Source organism: Egretta garzetta, unplaced genomic scaffold, assembly GCF_000687185.1.
Source record: "Egretta garzetta isolate BGI_Z169 unplaced genomic scaffold, ASM68718v1 scaffold56, whole genome shotgun sequence".
NCBI classification, from domain to species: Eukaryota; Metazoa; Chordata; class Aves; order Pelecaniformes; family Ardeidae; genus Egretta; species Egretta garzetta.
Genome location: NW_009260182.1, coordinates 11,533,693 through 11,548,579, shown reverse-complemented (window position 1 = coordinate 11,548,579; position 14,887 = coordinate 11,533,693). Strand labels below are relative to the sequence as shown.

The 14,887-nt window shown below is 39.9% G+C and overlaps 1 protein-coding gene across 1 annotated transcript; it reads left to right on the top strand.

Annotated features, from left to right (window-relative positions):
* Nucleotides 1–228: 228 nt before the first annotated feature.
* Nucleotides 229–14,249, top strand: CEP55 (centrosomal protein 55). The gene is made up of 8 exons (XM_035897354.1): nt 229–411; nt 1,846–2,121; nt 6,244–6,327; nt 7,111–7,252; nt 9,277–9,593; nt 11,469–11,540; nt 12,309–12,434; nt 14,043–14,249. The coding sequence occupies exons 1-8, from the start codon at nt 229–231 to the stop codon at nt 14,247–14,249; spliced, it is 1,407 nt and encodes a 468-aa protein (XP_035753247.1).
* The last annotated feature ends 638 nt before the right edge of the window (nt 14,250–14,887 follow it).

Genomic DNA, 14,887 nt, shown 5'->3' with positions numbered 1-14,887 from the left:
CTGGGGCCGGCGGGAGCAGCTGCTGGGCAGGGCCCCCAGCCCCGGCCAGAACCCAGCGTGCTCGCAGGCCCGCTTGCTTCCCGCGGCCCGGCCCGGGGATCGCTGTCAGGAGCCGGGAAGCCCTGCGCTGCCCGTGCCTGACTAAAACCCTGTCAGAAGCCACGTCCTGCTTGGTGGAAGGCATCGCTATTCCGTAGCGCGGCGTTTATTTTTTATAGGTGCTTAAAGATGAATTCCAAGACCGCCAAAGAGATAATTACCGGCAAGTGGGGCTTAAAGTCGGGCAGCTCCAGGCCTGAGAATGATCTTGAGAAGTGTAAGGAGCAGAACGCCGCCCTGAGGAAATCAATGGAGGAAGGCATGAAAGGGAAAAGCAAAATGACGGATACGGAAAGGAACGGGCTCCTAGCGGTGAGGTGCATGTTTGTACTCGAGCTGACGTTCGTGATGTCCTAATTGTGCACGGTTAACGTGAGTCTGAGTATGTCCGACTTTGCAAGCAATGTGCCGATCTTTCCTCTTAAAACTGAGTTTGCTGTGATGTCGCTGCTGCTGTAGTTTGACATTTTTGGTCTCAAATGTTTTTCAACGATGACTGAACTAATCAAATTGCGATCATTTGGCAAAGCTGTTAAATACGAAGACTTGAGGGCAGAGGTGCCAGTTAGCCCGTTAAGACCTGTCCTCTTACGTCCGGCTCTCTGGAACAGTTGGTCCCAGAGAAGTATTTTGACCATTTCTTGCAAAGAACGTTGTGTTTGCAAACAGCTGCCTAAGAATATGCTAAAAAGTGCCGAGTGTTTCCTTGAACTGTATTCTCAAGCTCCCCCTCAACTATTGGTAAATAAAACTAATCAGTTTGCTGCGCTATTCTTCCATTACAACCAAAGAGCAGGAACTAAGACACTGCAATTTCCACACCTTGTAGTCTATTCGAGGTAAACCTGTGCTTGCAGAGAAAGAAGTTCAAGACTTAATACGTGACCAAGTCTCATACTGTTAGGCGTCCCAGAAGGACTGGAAAACTTTAAACGGACTCTTTCAAAGGATACAGCTAATGGAGACTAGGCACACTAATGTTTCTAAGGCTACTTCTGACAAAAAGGCTTTTTGTGTGTCTGTGCTACATCAGTTGAGAAGGGCTAACCCAAGCATCAGCTATGGCTAGACAGCTCACGTACTGTTGTCACTAAATTCCTTAGCGTGTTTGCTGTGTCTGGTGGAGTTTGCTGCTTGCTCAGTGTTGATTACTTAATATCGGGTTCCTCATTTACAGGTGGAAAATCACAGGCATGTTTAGATACACTGGGTACTACTTGATGTCAATATTTAACTCTAGTGAGCACTGTGCGGTCTTCAACTGCTCCCCAAATGAGGCTCTCTAAAATTCAGTTTCTTTCAGTTTCTCTGTCATCTTCTAATGACTTGATATCAACATTTAGGATTTCAATGTTAACCTGTCTCATGGAAAAATGAAATGCTATCATAACAGAAGTTTACATAGAGCCCCAGGGTATCTCAAATGCAGTACTATTGTCATAATTGCCTGCGCTTGAGGCCTACTGAAAAGAGAGTGCCTGTTGAAAATGTCTACTAAAGCACATTTTGAAACTAAAAGGCCAGTATTGTAGTATTGTGATGACCACTAGTGTTGACTGTTTTGAGTAAAAAGTAATCTTCTCAGCTAATTAAAGGATAAGAGAGAACCTTTCAAAGTGTAGTAAACTGTTCAACTGTTACAACAGTTACAACTGTTCTCAAACTGTTGTAAACTTGCTAATGCATTTGTTACATAGACTGATACTTATTCATTTGTTTCCCTTTTCTTTATTCCATTTCATTTAGAAAATACTTTCCCTTGAAAAAGATAAAGAAAAACACAACCATCTTCTTGGAGAGAAGGACAAAGAAATCCAAAACCTGAAAGACAAGCTTAGATCCAAAACCAAGAATAGTGAAGTTTCCTCGTTACAAAGTCAACTAGAGGAAAAAACAAAGGAAGCAGAAAGGAGAGAACAGTTACTTCATTCACTATCGGAAGAAATAAACCGGTTAAAATGTAATTTATCTACTGTTACTGCAAAATGTTCTGAGCTTGAAAACAGAGCCAGTACTTCCCAGGTAAGCACTGAAGAAACACTGTAAGCACGGATATCTGTTATAAAATAGGATGGGTTTTTAATGTTCTTACCAGTTGCATTGCATGCTGAAATATTCTTGTATGAAGAGAGATGATACCCAGATTGAGTGCTAAATTAAGAACAGTCAGGGAGCACAACTTCAGGCAACACAGCTGGGGAGGGCGTTCTCTAATGCTGTATGGCAAGGTCCCTTCTCAAGCTTACGCGTAGGTGGTATGACTAGGGGTACCTCATGTAGTGATCCACTGTGGCTTAAGTAGATATTATACCCTTCTCAGGTTTGTATGCTCCGTGATTAAACAGACAGAGGGCAGCAGGAAGAGACATGAGGCATTAATAAAGACAAACTAAGCTCCTCACCTAATTCAGCTTCAGTTGTAAGCTAATTGGTGATGTCAAGTTTGGAGGCAGCCTGGGCTGCAGTGATCATGCACTGGTGGAGTTTGCAGTCCTGAAGGGATATGGGTCAGGTGAAGAGTAAAGTCAGGATGCTGAATTTTAGGAAAGCAAAATTCCAGCTCTTCAAGGAATTAGTCAGTAAGACCCCCTGGGAAACTTCCCTCAGGGACAAGGGAGCAGAACAGAGCTGGCAGATCTTTACGGATGCTTTTTGTAGAGCGCAAGAGCTCTCGATCCTCAGGTGTAAGAAATCAGGAAAGGAAAGCAGGAGACCAGCATGGCTAAGTTGAGACCTGCTGGTCAAACTAAAGGGCAAGAAGGAAATGCAGAGGCAGTAGAAGCAGGGACGGGTATCCCAGGAAGAGTATAGAGATGTTGCCCAGTTGTGTAGGAATAGGGTCAGGAAGGCCAAGGCGTGGCTGGAGTTGAACTTGGCAAGGGATGCAAAAAATAATAAGGGCTTCTACGGGAAGCAAACAGTCAGAAAAGGAAGGTCAAAGAAAGTGTACCCCCTGACAGCAAACTGATGAGAACAGACAAGGAAGAGGCTGAAACACTCAACTTTTGCCTTAGTCTTCACTAGCAACGTCTCTTCCCACACCTCTTGAGTGGATGGGCTGCAAGATGGGGACTAGGGGAGCAGAGTCCCTCCCACTGCATGAGATGACCAGGTTTTCAACCACCTGAGGAACCTGAACATACATAAGTTTATGGGACCTCAGGAGATGCATCCCAGAGTCCTGAGGAAATTGGCTTACGTAGTTGCCAAGCTACTCTCCATGGTACTTGAAAAGTCATGGCAATCAGGTGAAGTCCCTAGTGACTGGAAAAAGAGAAACATTGCACTCGCTTTTAAAAAGGTTAGAAAGGAGGACCCTGGGAACTACTGACCTGTCAGCCTCATCTCTGTGACTAGGCAGATAATGGAACAGATCCTCCTAGAAACTATGCTAAGGCACAGGGATGACAGGGGGGTGATTTGAGACAGCCAGCATGACTTCACCAAGGGCGAGTCCTGCCTGACCAGCCTTCTGTGATGGAGTGACTGCACCAGTAGGCAAGGGAAGAGCTACAAATGTCGTCTGTCTGGACTTCTGCAAGGCCTTTGACACAGTCCTTCACTGAGATCAGTGATAAGTATCCCTCAGAGGTCCATACTGGGACCAGTACTGTTTAACATCTTCATCAGTGACATAGTGGGATCGAGTGCACGCTTGGCAAGTTTGCAGATGACACAAAGATCAGTGGTGTGGTTGACAGGCCTGAGGGATGGGATTTCATCCAGAGGAACCTGGACAAGCTTGAGAAGTGGGCCTGTGTGAATCTCATGAGGTTCAAATAGGCCAAGTGCAGGGTCCTGCACCTGGGTTGGAGCAACCCCTCGTATCAATATAGGCTGGGGGATGAAGGGATTGACAGCAGCCCTGCAGAGAGGGACTCGGGCATACTGGTGTATGAAAAGTTGGACCTGAGCTGGCAATGTGTGCTCACAGCGCAGAAAGCCAACCATATTCTGGGCTGCATCAAAAGCAGCATGGCCAGCAGCTCGAGGGAGGTGATTCTGCCCCTCTGTTCCACTCTGGTGATACTCTACCTGGAGCACTCGGCACAGGAGAGACATGGACCTGTCGGAGCGGGTCCAGAGGAAGGCAACAAAAATGATCAGAGGGCTGAACAACCCCAACTCTCTCAGCCTTTCCTCATAGGAGAAGAGAAGGCTTAGGAGAGACTATAGCGGCCTTTCAGTACTTAAAAGGGGCTTATAAGATGATGGCAAACTTTTTAGCAGGGCTTGTTGCCATCAGACTAGGGGAGGGATGGTTTTAAACTGAAAGGGTAGATTTAGACTGTATATAAAGAAATTTTTTATGATGAGGGTGGTGGAACACTGGAGCAGGTTGCCCAATGAGGTGGTAGATGCCCCACCCCTGGAAATGTTCAAGGTCAGGTTGGACAGGGCTCTGAGCAACCTGATTGAGTTGAAGATGTCCCTGCCCATTGCAGGGGGGTTGGACTAGATGGCCTTTATAGATCCTTTCCAACCCAAACCGTTCTATGATTCTATGACAATATCTTTCTCCTCCCTGCTCTTATGAATCCTCATTTGCTTCTTGGTTGTTAAAACTAGTTGCCTGTACTTTACATGGCATCACACATGGTAAATACTTCAATGTGACAGAAGATAGGACAGGAATAATGAGTTGCTGATCTCATTTAAAATGGTTAATAAGTATGGTTCCAGGTACTTGGCAGCTTTTGCAAGTGCACTTAGTTTTCTACAGTTGTTTTTCCACCCCTGCCTTTTCTAATGTTCCATGGAAAATGCAATAGTCTTTCAATAAGGGGCACAGGGAAGTTTGTACCTAAAAGAGGTGCCTGTAGGTCTTTTCCAGGTTTTGACCTGCAGATGGTGCTGGTTCCCCATGCTCTACAGGGAAATTGAGTAATTCTAGAAATCTAGCTTTAGCCAAATACCTTAATGTCTTAATCTACTGATTTTCAATTATAATACATATATGTATCACTTCCAATAATGCAGTATCTTGGGAAAGGCCACTTTAAATGCAACATGTTTATTTTTAATTTCAAGAGACTTTGAACTTTATCAGAGAATGTAAAATGTATATTAATTCAACATATTTCCATTGTATTTTTGTCAATGAACTACCGAGATATCTTTTAGTTTAAAATCAGAATTTTCCTCTAAATGTTTTACCGATTTATCCGCGGAGAACAATAAAATTTGACTGATGTTTTGACTGAATGTCTTGGAAAACTTTAAAATAAGTCTAGCAATGCTGCTTGAAACTGCTAGGTGGCATATGAGCAGCAGGTATACTCTGAAATGGAAACAACAGTTGTATGATAATTTGGAGAAAGCTTTCACTGAGATAGTGTTCTAATGTTTATAGAAATAGGAATCTGTGCAATTGTAGTGTCTCTAAATTCAGTTTTTATTAGGAACTGCTAAAGTTTAACAATTGCATTCAAAGATCTCCTGTATTTTTTCAATTATAAAGTTTGTTCTGTATCATGTTCCAAAAAACACAGGAAAACTTTGGAAAAATGTAGCTTGGGTTTGGGTAGTAATCTACATTTTTATTTTCTTAAAGTTCCTTCTGACTTATATCTACACTTCAAAACCCCTTCTATCATGCAGTGAATAAATATATCAGATTATGAAAGAAGTATAACTGTTTAACTGCTGTTTAGTTTTAGATGGCTCTAAACAACTCTCCAACTCAAACTTTAAGCACTCTAACTGTGGTCTAGCATACTGTCAAACGAAAATAGAACAAGCGCTTACCTTTTTTGTGTATTTAAATAATACCCTAAACAGCTTCACTTTTCAGCAGCTCTTCTGCACCCTTCAGGTCTCCCAAGATAGCAGTTCAGTAGAAGACGTGATATTCTTGTTAGGAAATGTTTTAATCTAACTATGAGCTGCAGCGTTACAGAGTAAATGAAATAGAAATCTTTGTCACGTATCTTCCAGGAGGTTTTATTTTAACTTTATGAAATGGTTTTCTATGTTACTTAGATCCTTTTTTAAAAAAGGACTATAAAGATCTTGAAACACAAAAGGCACATGCATGCATCTGTTTTCCATTTTTAAAATATTCTTATGCTATTTATGTGAGATGAATAGTTATACAGGACTAGCTTTACTGTTTCAGCCATCTATTTTAAAGAACACTAACAGGTTTTTCTTTGTCTGCAGGAAGCTGTAACAAACAGCACTGGATCACTAACTAATCTTTATGAAGTTGAAAGCCAACTGAAGGATGTAAGTTTTATGTACAACACTGCAAGTATAAACCATCTGCATAGAGATGCATAAGAATGTAAATTACCACCATATACGTTTTTGGGTAGTATGGGACCTCAGAGGGTCTGTTCCGCTCTAAAATACAATATCTAAATTTATTTTGTGAAAGGACAGTAATTTAAACAACAAAAAAAAAGGACAGTATTTCCACCATCTTTGAAAAACCTTGCTTGGAACTTCAGAACAAAGTGGTTGCTGACAAAACAGAAGTCCTAGCTAACCTGGTCTGACCTCAGAGCTGACGCTGCTGGCAGTAGCATGAGGTTGGATTAGAAACCTCCTGAGGTCCTTTCCAACCTGAATAATTCTATGATCCAATCAGATACAAAATCCATGTCCATGTTCATACAAACTTTAAGTTGCCATGATACAGTTTTAGTTTATTGCATTTTCAAGATCTGTTATTTTTATTTTATATTTGAGATTGAAAGGCTAATTCTTCATAATCTGGGCATGACTCATGAAAGCCTTTGTTTTGAAGTCATTTTCCCATTCCAAGAAATAGGCCAACTGGTGTTTAATATTGTTGCAATTTTAACTTATGGTAAACATCCTGACTTATCTAAATGAAGATGGGCTTTATTTGTTGTACAGAGAAGATTACTACAATTTGCAGCAGAATTAATTATCTTTAAAATGTATAATATATAACTTTTTAACATTTTTAAGACAATTAATACTTTCAAAATCTGATAAATTACCAGAGGCTTTTTTGTTGTTCTTCTGTTCCTTTTCATGAAGGCTCTTGAGAAAAACCAACAGTGGCTACTGTATGACCAGCAACGTGAAGTGTATGTCAGGGGACTGCTTGGAAGGATCTTTGAACTTGAACAGAAGTCAGAAATAGTTAGCCAACAAGAATCTAAAGAAGTTAATTCAGAAGGTATTGACTTTATTTTTTCCCACAGTTGACCCAAACCATAATTATCTATAGAACAAGTTTTCTAAGAACGAATTATAGCACAATTAAACAAAATCAAGACTTCCTTCTCATCATTTTTGTTTCTTAATAATAAAACATGTTTAAGTAAAACTTCTTTGCTTCCTGTTATCTAGCTATGTTACTTGATCGACAGTATTTCAAGTTCTTATCTACTTCAAAAATGTTTTTTAACAGCCTCGACACTACTTGCAACCTCTCTGTTTGCGGAAAGTGTTGAGGCAAATATGTTACGTGTCACATCCTTCAAAGTACACTTTCACCCTGCATAATGGAAGCATTAAGGATTTATTAGCTAGGTGTGGATCAGGTTTTTTAAATTTGTTTTCAAAATAAACATTATAAAAATGACTCAAGACTGCCACGTTCTTTACTCACCTGAATAGTTCTTACATGGCATGACAACCTGCAGTAGGTTTTGGCACTTATCCAAATCAGTATTTTGCATTATGGATCTAGCCACCTCTATCTCACTTCCGTGCTACATCGTTCCTCAATAATGAGCACCCTCTCAGTACCATGCATTCAGATCGACTTGAGCTGTGCTTGACCAGCACGTGGAATAAAATTAAAATCACATTGAACAGAAGAACCAGAAGGAGTTGGCTTGCTTTTCTTACTGTCAAATTAATTTCATGTATCCTGCAACTGATCTGCAAGGTAATTTCATGGCATAAAACTAGCATCATCTGGAGTGAGAGTATGCCCAAAGATACTTACCACTTAGTAATTCATGGTGGCTTGGTTTCTGTATTACTGCTTGAATCTTTATGGAAAACAGTAAAATATCATAATTCTGTTTTGGTGCTGCTCAGAAATCTATGAACAGTATTTTAGAGGGAGGCAGACTGAAGTAGCTCACCAGGAAATGTAACTCGGCTACTGCAGTGAAAGCTTTGTAATCAGAGCAGCTGGGAGACTAGGAGTAAGGGTATCCGAAAGTTCTCCTCTTCAAGCAGCTGGACAGTAGCAGAGATTCAAGTTTCTAAGAACCTAGCTATACAAGTTGAAAGTAGATATGACAACTTCTTTTCCAAGGAAGAACTTGGTATCCCACTACCTTATAAAGAAGTATTGCTAACCAGAAGGTAAGGCTTAGCTCATAGTCTAGGGGAGGGAGAATAGTCAAGTAAGAAACTTTCCCTAGTAAATTACGCTTTGAAGAATAAGGGGAAGCCTTCAATAGGAAAAGTATCAAAGTCAAGAAATTCACAGTCCCAAAAATCAGCAAAGCCTGTGAAATTCTGCATTCCTTGTTCTGCTTTTACGTATATTTTGTATTACTACTGAATTTCTACAAGCTACCTCTTTTTTTTTTTTTTTCTTTCCTGCTTCCTAAACTTTTCTTGGGTTGACAAGCAGAAATTTCTCAAACTCTGCTTTAAGTAACAGTCACTAGCCAGGAAGCAGGCATTTTTTTATCAAAACCCTATCCTAGTCCCTTTTCTTTGCAATTTAGAAGTTAATGATGGCATGCAATTTGAAGAAAATAATCTACAAATGACAATGGATAGTCTGGCTTTGGTCAACAGTGGTAAGGTAGAGGCCCCTCAGCTTCCCAGGGTATCTCTGGGGAGGGAATAATGCCAGAACCTTGGCTAAGGAGGCTCAATCTGGAAGCGAGAATCTAGTGTCTTTGGGCCTTGATTCCCATGCATCAGTATAATGTGTGAGGCCGTAAAAGAACTATGTGTGGGTCATGGAGCTTGTCTAGTCAGGGCAAAGGATATAACATTGCTATAAGGGTTAGTGAAGGAAGTGGCTGTAGCACAGAATACTACATGCAAGCCAAGTTGCAGTTTTCCAGTAACTATACTGGGAAGGAGGCTTTACTGCATTAGACGTATTGAAATCTGTTTTAACTAAAGTTTGGTGCCAGTCTGAGCTGTGTAATAGCCTAGAATGTCAATTTCTATCAGTATGCTCTCCCCCCCCTTTACTATATCAATTATTTCTGATTTGTTAAGGTCATCTACAAGAGGAAAAGCAAAAATATTATGACCAGCTGTTACTAACTGCTAAGAGTGATCTTGAGACTGAAAGACGTACTGCAACCCAGCTGAGATCTGAACTTAACGAATTCAGAAGGAAGTATGAAGAAACACAACGAGAAATAACGAGTTTAAATGCCTTATTACAGTCGCAACAGGTTGCTGAAATGAAGACTCTAGAAAATGAAAATAAAATGAAAGGAGAGAAAGTGCAGAGACTAAAACAAGAAAATGAAACTATTAAAGGACAGCTCAGAGAAGAAAAGAAAAAGTCTGAAGATCTTTTATGTCAGGTAAGTGGATGCATTTGGAGGTTTAAGATCATTAGCAAAGAATCAAGACAGCTGAGAAGTCATTTAATCAGAATGGACCGTCACTCACTTGCTCTGGTAACTGTTCTTTTATGTGTATCTGTCCTGTGGTTAAAATTGAATACTTTCTTTAATATATTGAGTCAAAATCCAAACTTCTGTGAAACTTCGTTGTTTAAACAAGGAACTTACTTGTTTGCTACTTTCCCTGGTCTTGTGGGACACAAGAGGGAGAAGTGAGAGAATATTTAATTGACTCTGATCTAGTTCATCCTAAAGGTTAATAGTAAATGAGAACAGGAAAGGTAAAAATTCAAGTCTCTTCCAACTATTTTATCATGGGGTCCTAATGATGGAATATCACTGATTTGCTGTCACCTGGCTGCTACAAATACACACATGGCTTTGTAGTTTCATAGTTACTGGATAAGCAGCCGTGTCCTTGGATAGTGCCCCCAGCCAACCATTGTGGCCATGCAGCTGGGTTTTGTTTGTTTTCCCATTCAGTGAGTTCCTCCATTTGGTTCTCTATGTGATGCCATGGATAAGAACTATGCAGGCACACCGGAGTACTAGAAAGCAATGGCCAGATAAGCAAGGAAAGGGAAGGGATGGACCTTAAGTTGTCACTGTCTTGAAGCAGTGGTGGAAAGCACTGGGAAGGGTTCAGTAATTCCCTATAAAACCTAAGAAGTGCCTGTCAGGCAGGCTGTTCAATGTGTGGTTTACAGTGTCGCCAGATATGTTCTGTTGCTTTTGCGTCAGATTCTAATGGTTCACAGGGCTTGCCCATCACCCAAAGAGTACCATGATGACTTCAGAGAAATAATTCTGTTAATATGTTAAGTTCTTAATTCTTCCTTTCAAGCCCAATGAATTTGATCACTCTGGCTGATAAGAGGCAGGGGAAGACATCTGTGTGCGATAAGTTTGTATTTAAAAATATTAAGTGCTTACCTGCTTTTGTTTGGAATACTCATGAGGACTTTGCCACTTCCCCTACATGGAGAGTTACAGTGGTGTCTTGGAATATTCCTGTTAGCGTGGTGATGCTAACGAAAAAAAAAACCAAACCCAAAAATCTGTTGTTTCTTCTTCTGGACATGAAATTATGACCACATGCCTGCTGAAGAGAAACTAGAAAGTCCATCTGGAAGGATTGTCCTCAGGGCCTCCAAATAAGATAGACTTGCTACTTGGAAAAGTTTGTGGTCAATAACAAAGCAATGTAGAACTGAAATTTGAAATATAAGAATAAAATTTACTAGGCACCAAAGTAGGCTAAAACTAGAACAACAGTTCAGCTCTGTAAACATGGGCTGGTTCTCACCAGTTAATAATTATTAGGTGTTGATTTATTTTTTGCAGCTGAACAACAGCATTCACTACAAAAGTTCATACATGCTGATAACTGAGGATATTTGTACTTTTTTTACATTTATTTAATCCATTATAGTATAGTACTTTGAGTCTTAAACTTGTTCTATTTTAAAAAAAAGTTGCATTGCTTATTTTTTTTAACATCATGACATGTTAGTGCAAACATGAGTTTTGTGTATTTTTGTCTGCATCCTAGCAATCACATAGGAAAGTTCAATCTGATTTTTTTTTTTTTTTTTTTAACTGAAACATCATCCTGCATTCCCCCTGTTCAATGCAATGATAAAGTTTCCGTGGGGTTTTTCCCAGAGAAGTGGAGATATTTGAACTGGGTTTGGCTGTTGCATAACAGGCATACATTCTTCTGTTGGCATTGGAGTATAAAAGTTTATCTCCATCCCTTTTTAGATTCTTTGTTAAGCTTATTAACTGTTGTATATGGAAGTTCCTTATTACAAATATGTTTCTGCCTTGTAGGTGCAACTTCTTCGTAAATCATTGCTCAAACAGCAGGAGGAACATACTAGGATAGCCCTGTTGGAACAACAGGTACTGAATTATATGCGTCTTAATCTGTATTCTGCACAAAGGCTTTCTAGACTAACTTCAAATTTAAGAAAGAGTAGTATATTAAATAACGTAATAATAGATGTGAATATTCAACTGTAAATAATGTCTTGATGCTTCTAAAAATTTTGACATGTCTGTCAAGAGCAAAATCTGTAACCTTTTATAGATAAGAGAGTATGATCAGAACTGATGCTCTTTTCTCCACAATCACTTGTTCAACTGTACAGATTAGGTATGGGAAACATCCTAAAACCAATCAGCTCATTGAAGCTTTGTAATATACTCTTGGTAAGGTTATACAAATAATTGCATTGCCATCTTTTGCATCTTTATTTTTTCCAAGTATGTTCTTACAGATCTAATTGATGTTACTGGGAAAAAACATTACACTTATTTGCTACGTTTGGGTGTACAGTGTTACCCATAGTTTCTGTCAAATTTTCTTGCTAAAAGAAAGATTCTGGAGTAGAAACTGGCATTTTTAATGACAACTTGCACTGCATGCTTTTCTATGAAATGTTCAGCTTAAGATTGCAAGACAGCTTGAAATACCCTCCAACCAAAATAACTTCAAACTCCACCCCTACTAAAAGAGATTTTCATAACTGGGCATGTATGAATTTCACTGTAGTGAAAGCAACTTTTTTTTTTTTTTTAAATCTCAGTATATGACAGCAGAGTAAAACTTACTTGAAATATATAAAGGGGAAACATTTCTCTCTTTCTCTCTCTCCCTCTGGTTGTCAGATCCAGATATGCACCACAGACTTTGAGAATGAAAAGCTCGATCGCCAGAACTTGCAGCATCAGTTAAACAAAGTCCTTAAGGAACTGCGGAAGGCCAGGGAGCAAATAACCCGTCTGGAACCTCTGGTATGTACCGAATAACTTGCAGGTGAATTTAGTCAGGGATTTTACATAAATGTACATCTTTTCACTTTCAGATCTTATTTCAAGCATAGTGTCTTCTGTTAACGTCATCAGGTATTCACTGTAGGCCCTTCCATCCTCCAAGTATGTGGCCTCAGGGTGCCAAACCCAATGTCAACTAGCTAGGCATCATTTTTCTCTACAGCATACACAGAGAACTAGTACTGCAGAAGGAGATGCAGAATAGTCCAGTTCCTGAGCAGGGAACACAATTGTATTTTGTATCACAGAGTATCTAGTCTGTTGCACAATGACAAAGCCACAGTATGCTTCTACTCAGACTTGCTCCTAGTGAACAGGACACAATCCTTAAATATAGAAGTCGAATTCCTCCCCCACCTCCATCCGATGCAGGATGCGTGGGTCATTAGAACCAGGGTTTTTAATTTCCAAAAACACAAGCTCCCTGCTACAATGAAAAAGGACGTTTGTTGTGTTGTGAGGGCCATGGTCTGTTTGTTGCTCATTATATAAGCCCAAAGAAAGCCACCGAGATTCAAGCCCTACACTTAATGTAGAAATTTGTAGGGAAGGATTAAGTATTAAGCAAGCCATTGATCTGTTTTGCTCTGTTGTATCCATGATTGCCCTGGTCTTGAGCAGAAATGCATTTTGACTGTTGGTGCTTCTGGAACTCTACAGTAAGGTACCTTCTAAGATTAGGTGATAGCTGAATAGGATTGTCAAAACTGCATTTCTGGACTTACTTAAATGAGGTTCAAAAAGGAAATCAGATACTTGTGTCCTTCATTAGATCAGGCCTGAGCTGCTGTGCTTTTTACAGAGAAGATAAATGCAAAAGCTCCTAACAAGTTCCAGATGAGCAGAATTGTTCTGCAGCTCTGCCAGACTGCTCTCCCCCTTAGTTATATGTAACTTGGTTATATTTTCTCAAATGAGGAATGGAATGGAACGAATTCTGACATACTGATGTTTTTCACTCATGCATTGCCCCTGGGAGAGCCTTGCTTATTAGGATTGCAGTTGCTGCTGCTGCCAGGGGAGACCACTGGAAAACCCTCTGTTTGCTGGGAGTAGAGCAGGGAAGTTACAGTTTTGAGTTTCTTTGTGCTGAGAAGGCAGAGGAGTAGTTGTCAGACAGACAACCCAGATGCCTTTTACAGTTAGGGACAGCCTTCGCACACTGAAACCTCACGCACAGGAGAAAAGAACATTACAGCAGAGTTTTTAGGAAGGTAATAGGCAGCATCCTACACAGAGGGGACTGAGGCAACATTTTATTAAGGAAAGATAGTGTGTGAGTGGCTAGGAAGATGGCTGGGGAAGGATTCCCAGTCAGACACTGTGGGAAACCTGTCTTAAATAGCCTGCAGAAAAGCTACTTTGCAATCTAATTTAAATGTGGTGTTTGACTTGTACAACAGGCCCTCTGTTATTAACACAAGTAGCATAACTGCATTTAGCCATCTTTAAAATGCTACCCTTAGTGCTGTAACACACACAAGGCTCATGTGCCATCAAACATCAATATTTTTTCCTACAGTTTTTGATCAGTGCCCCAGTCTTGCACTAAAGCTTCTCCTTTTCCAGAAACTTCAGGAATCTGGACGTATGGAACTGCAGGAAGATTTGCAAGCTGTGTTTGAAGAGAAGCTGACCACCTATGACAGAAGTCCTTCCCTGAAACATTCAAGCCTTCTTGATGAAAGTTTTCTCGAGTGTCCCAGATGTAAAGAGCAGTATCCAACAAGCCAGCACAGAGAACTACTAGCACATATTGACTTCTGTACAGCTTGAGCTCCAAATGGACTTACTCTGTTTGCTTTATACACACTGCCAGTATGCTCTTCTATGAAGGCAAAAGATCTTTTTAAAGCTTTTTTCTTAAGGTTGTACAAAGGACTACTAGTTTTATAATTCAGTTCCACAAAAATATTACAGTAATTTATTTGGCCTCAAATATTTTACCTGTTTTTGCAAAAAACAGCTACTGCGTCTTTGGTTGCAAATGGAAGTATTCTTAGAATTAGGACTATCTTAAAATAGTGAACTACTGACTTACTTTTTTTTGCACTATTAAAAATGAGAACAGTAAAAGCACACCTATTGTGTCAGACTTTATTTTAATGTTTGGCATATCCAGGTCTTGGTGAATCCTGATGATTGTGCTTGTACCTTAACTGATAGTAATAGTTGCAAAGATTTTTGGCCCTAGTAGGTGCACTATATATATATTTATATATACATGATATGTGTGTGTATAGTGTGTCTATATACACATATATATCACATGCATGTGTAATGTATCACCATCTTGATACATTAAAACTCAGGAGGGTGATGTTAAGAGGTCTTTGCTGCTTAAGATTCATGTTGAAAACATAAGTAGCTTGTTTCCCTGAACCACAGTCGGGGGTGGCTTAGAGCTCATATAA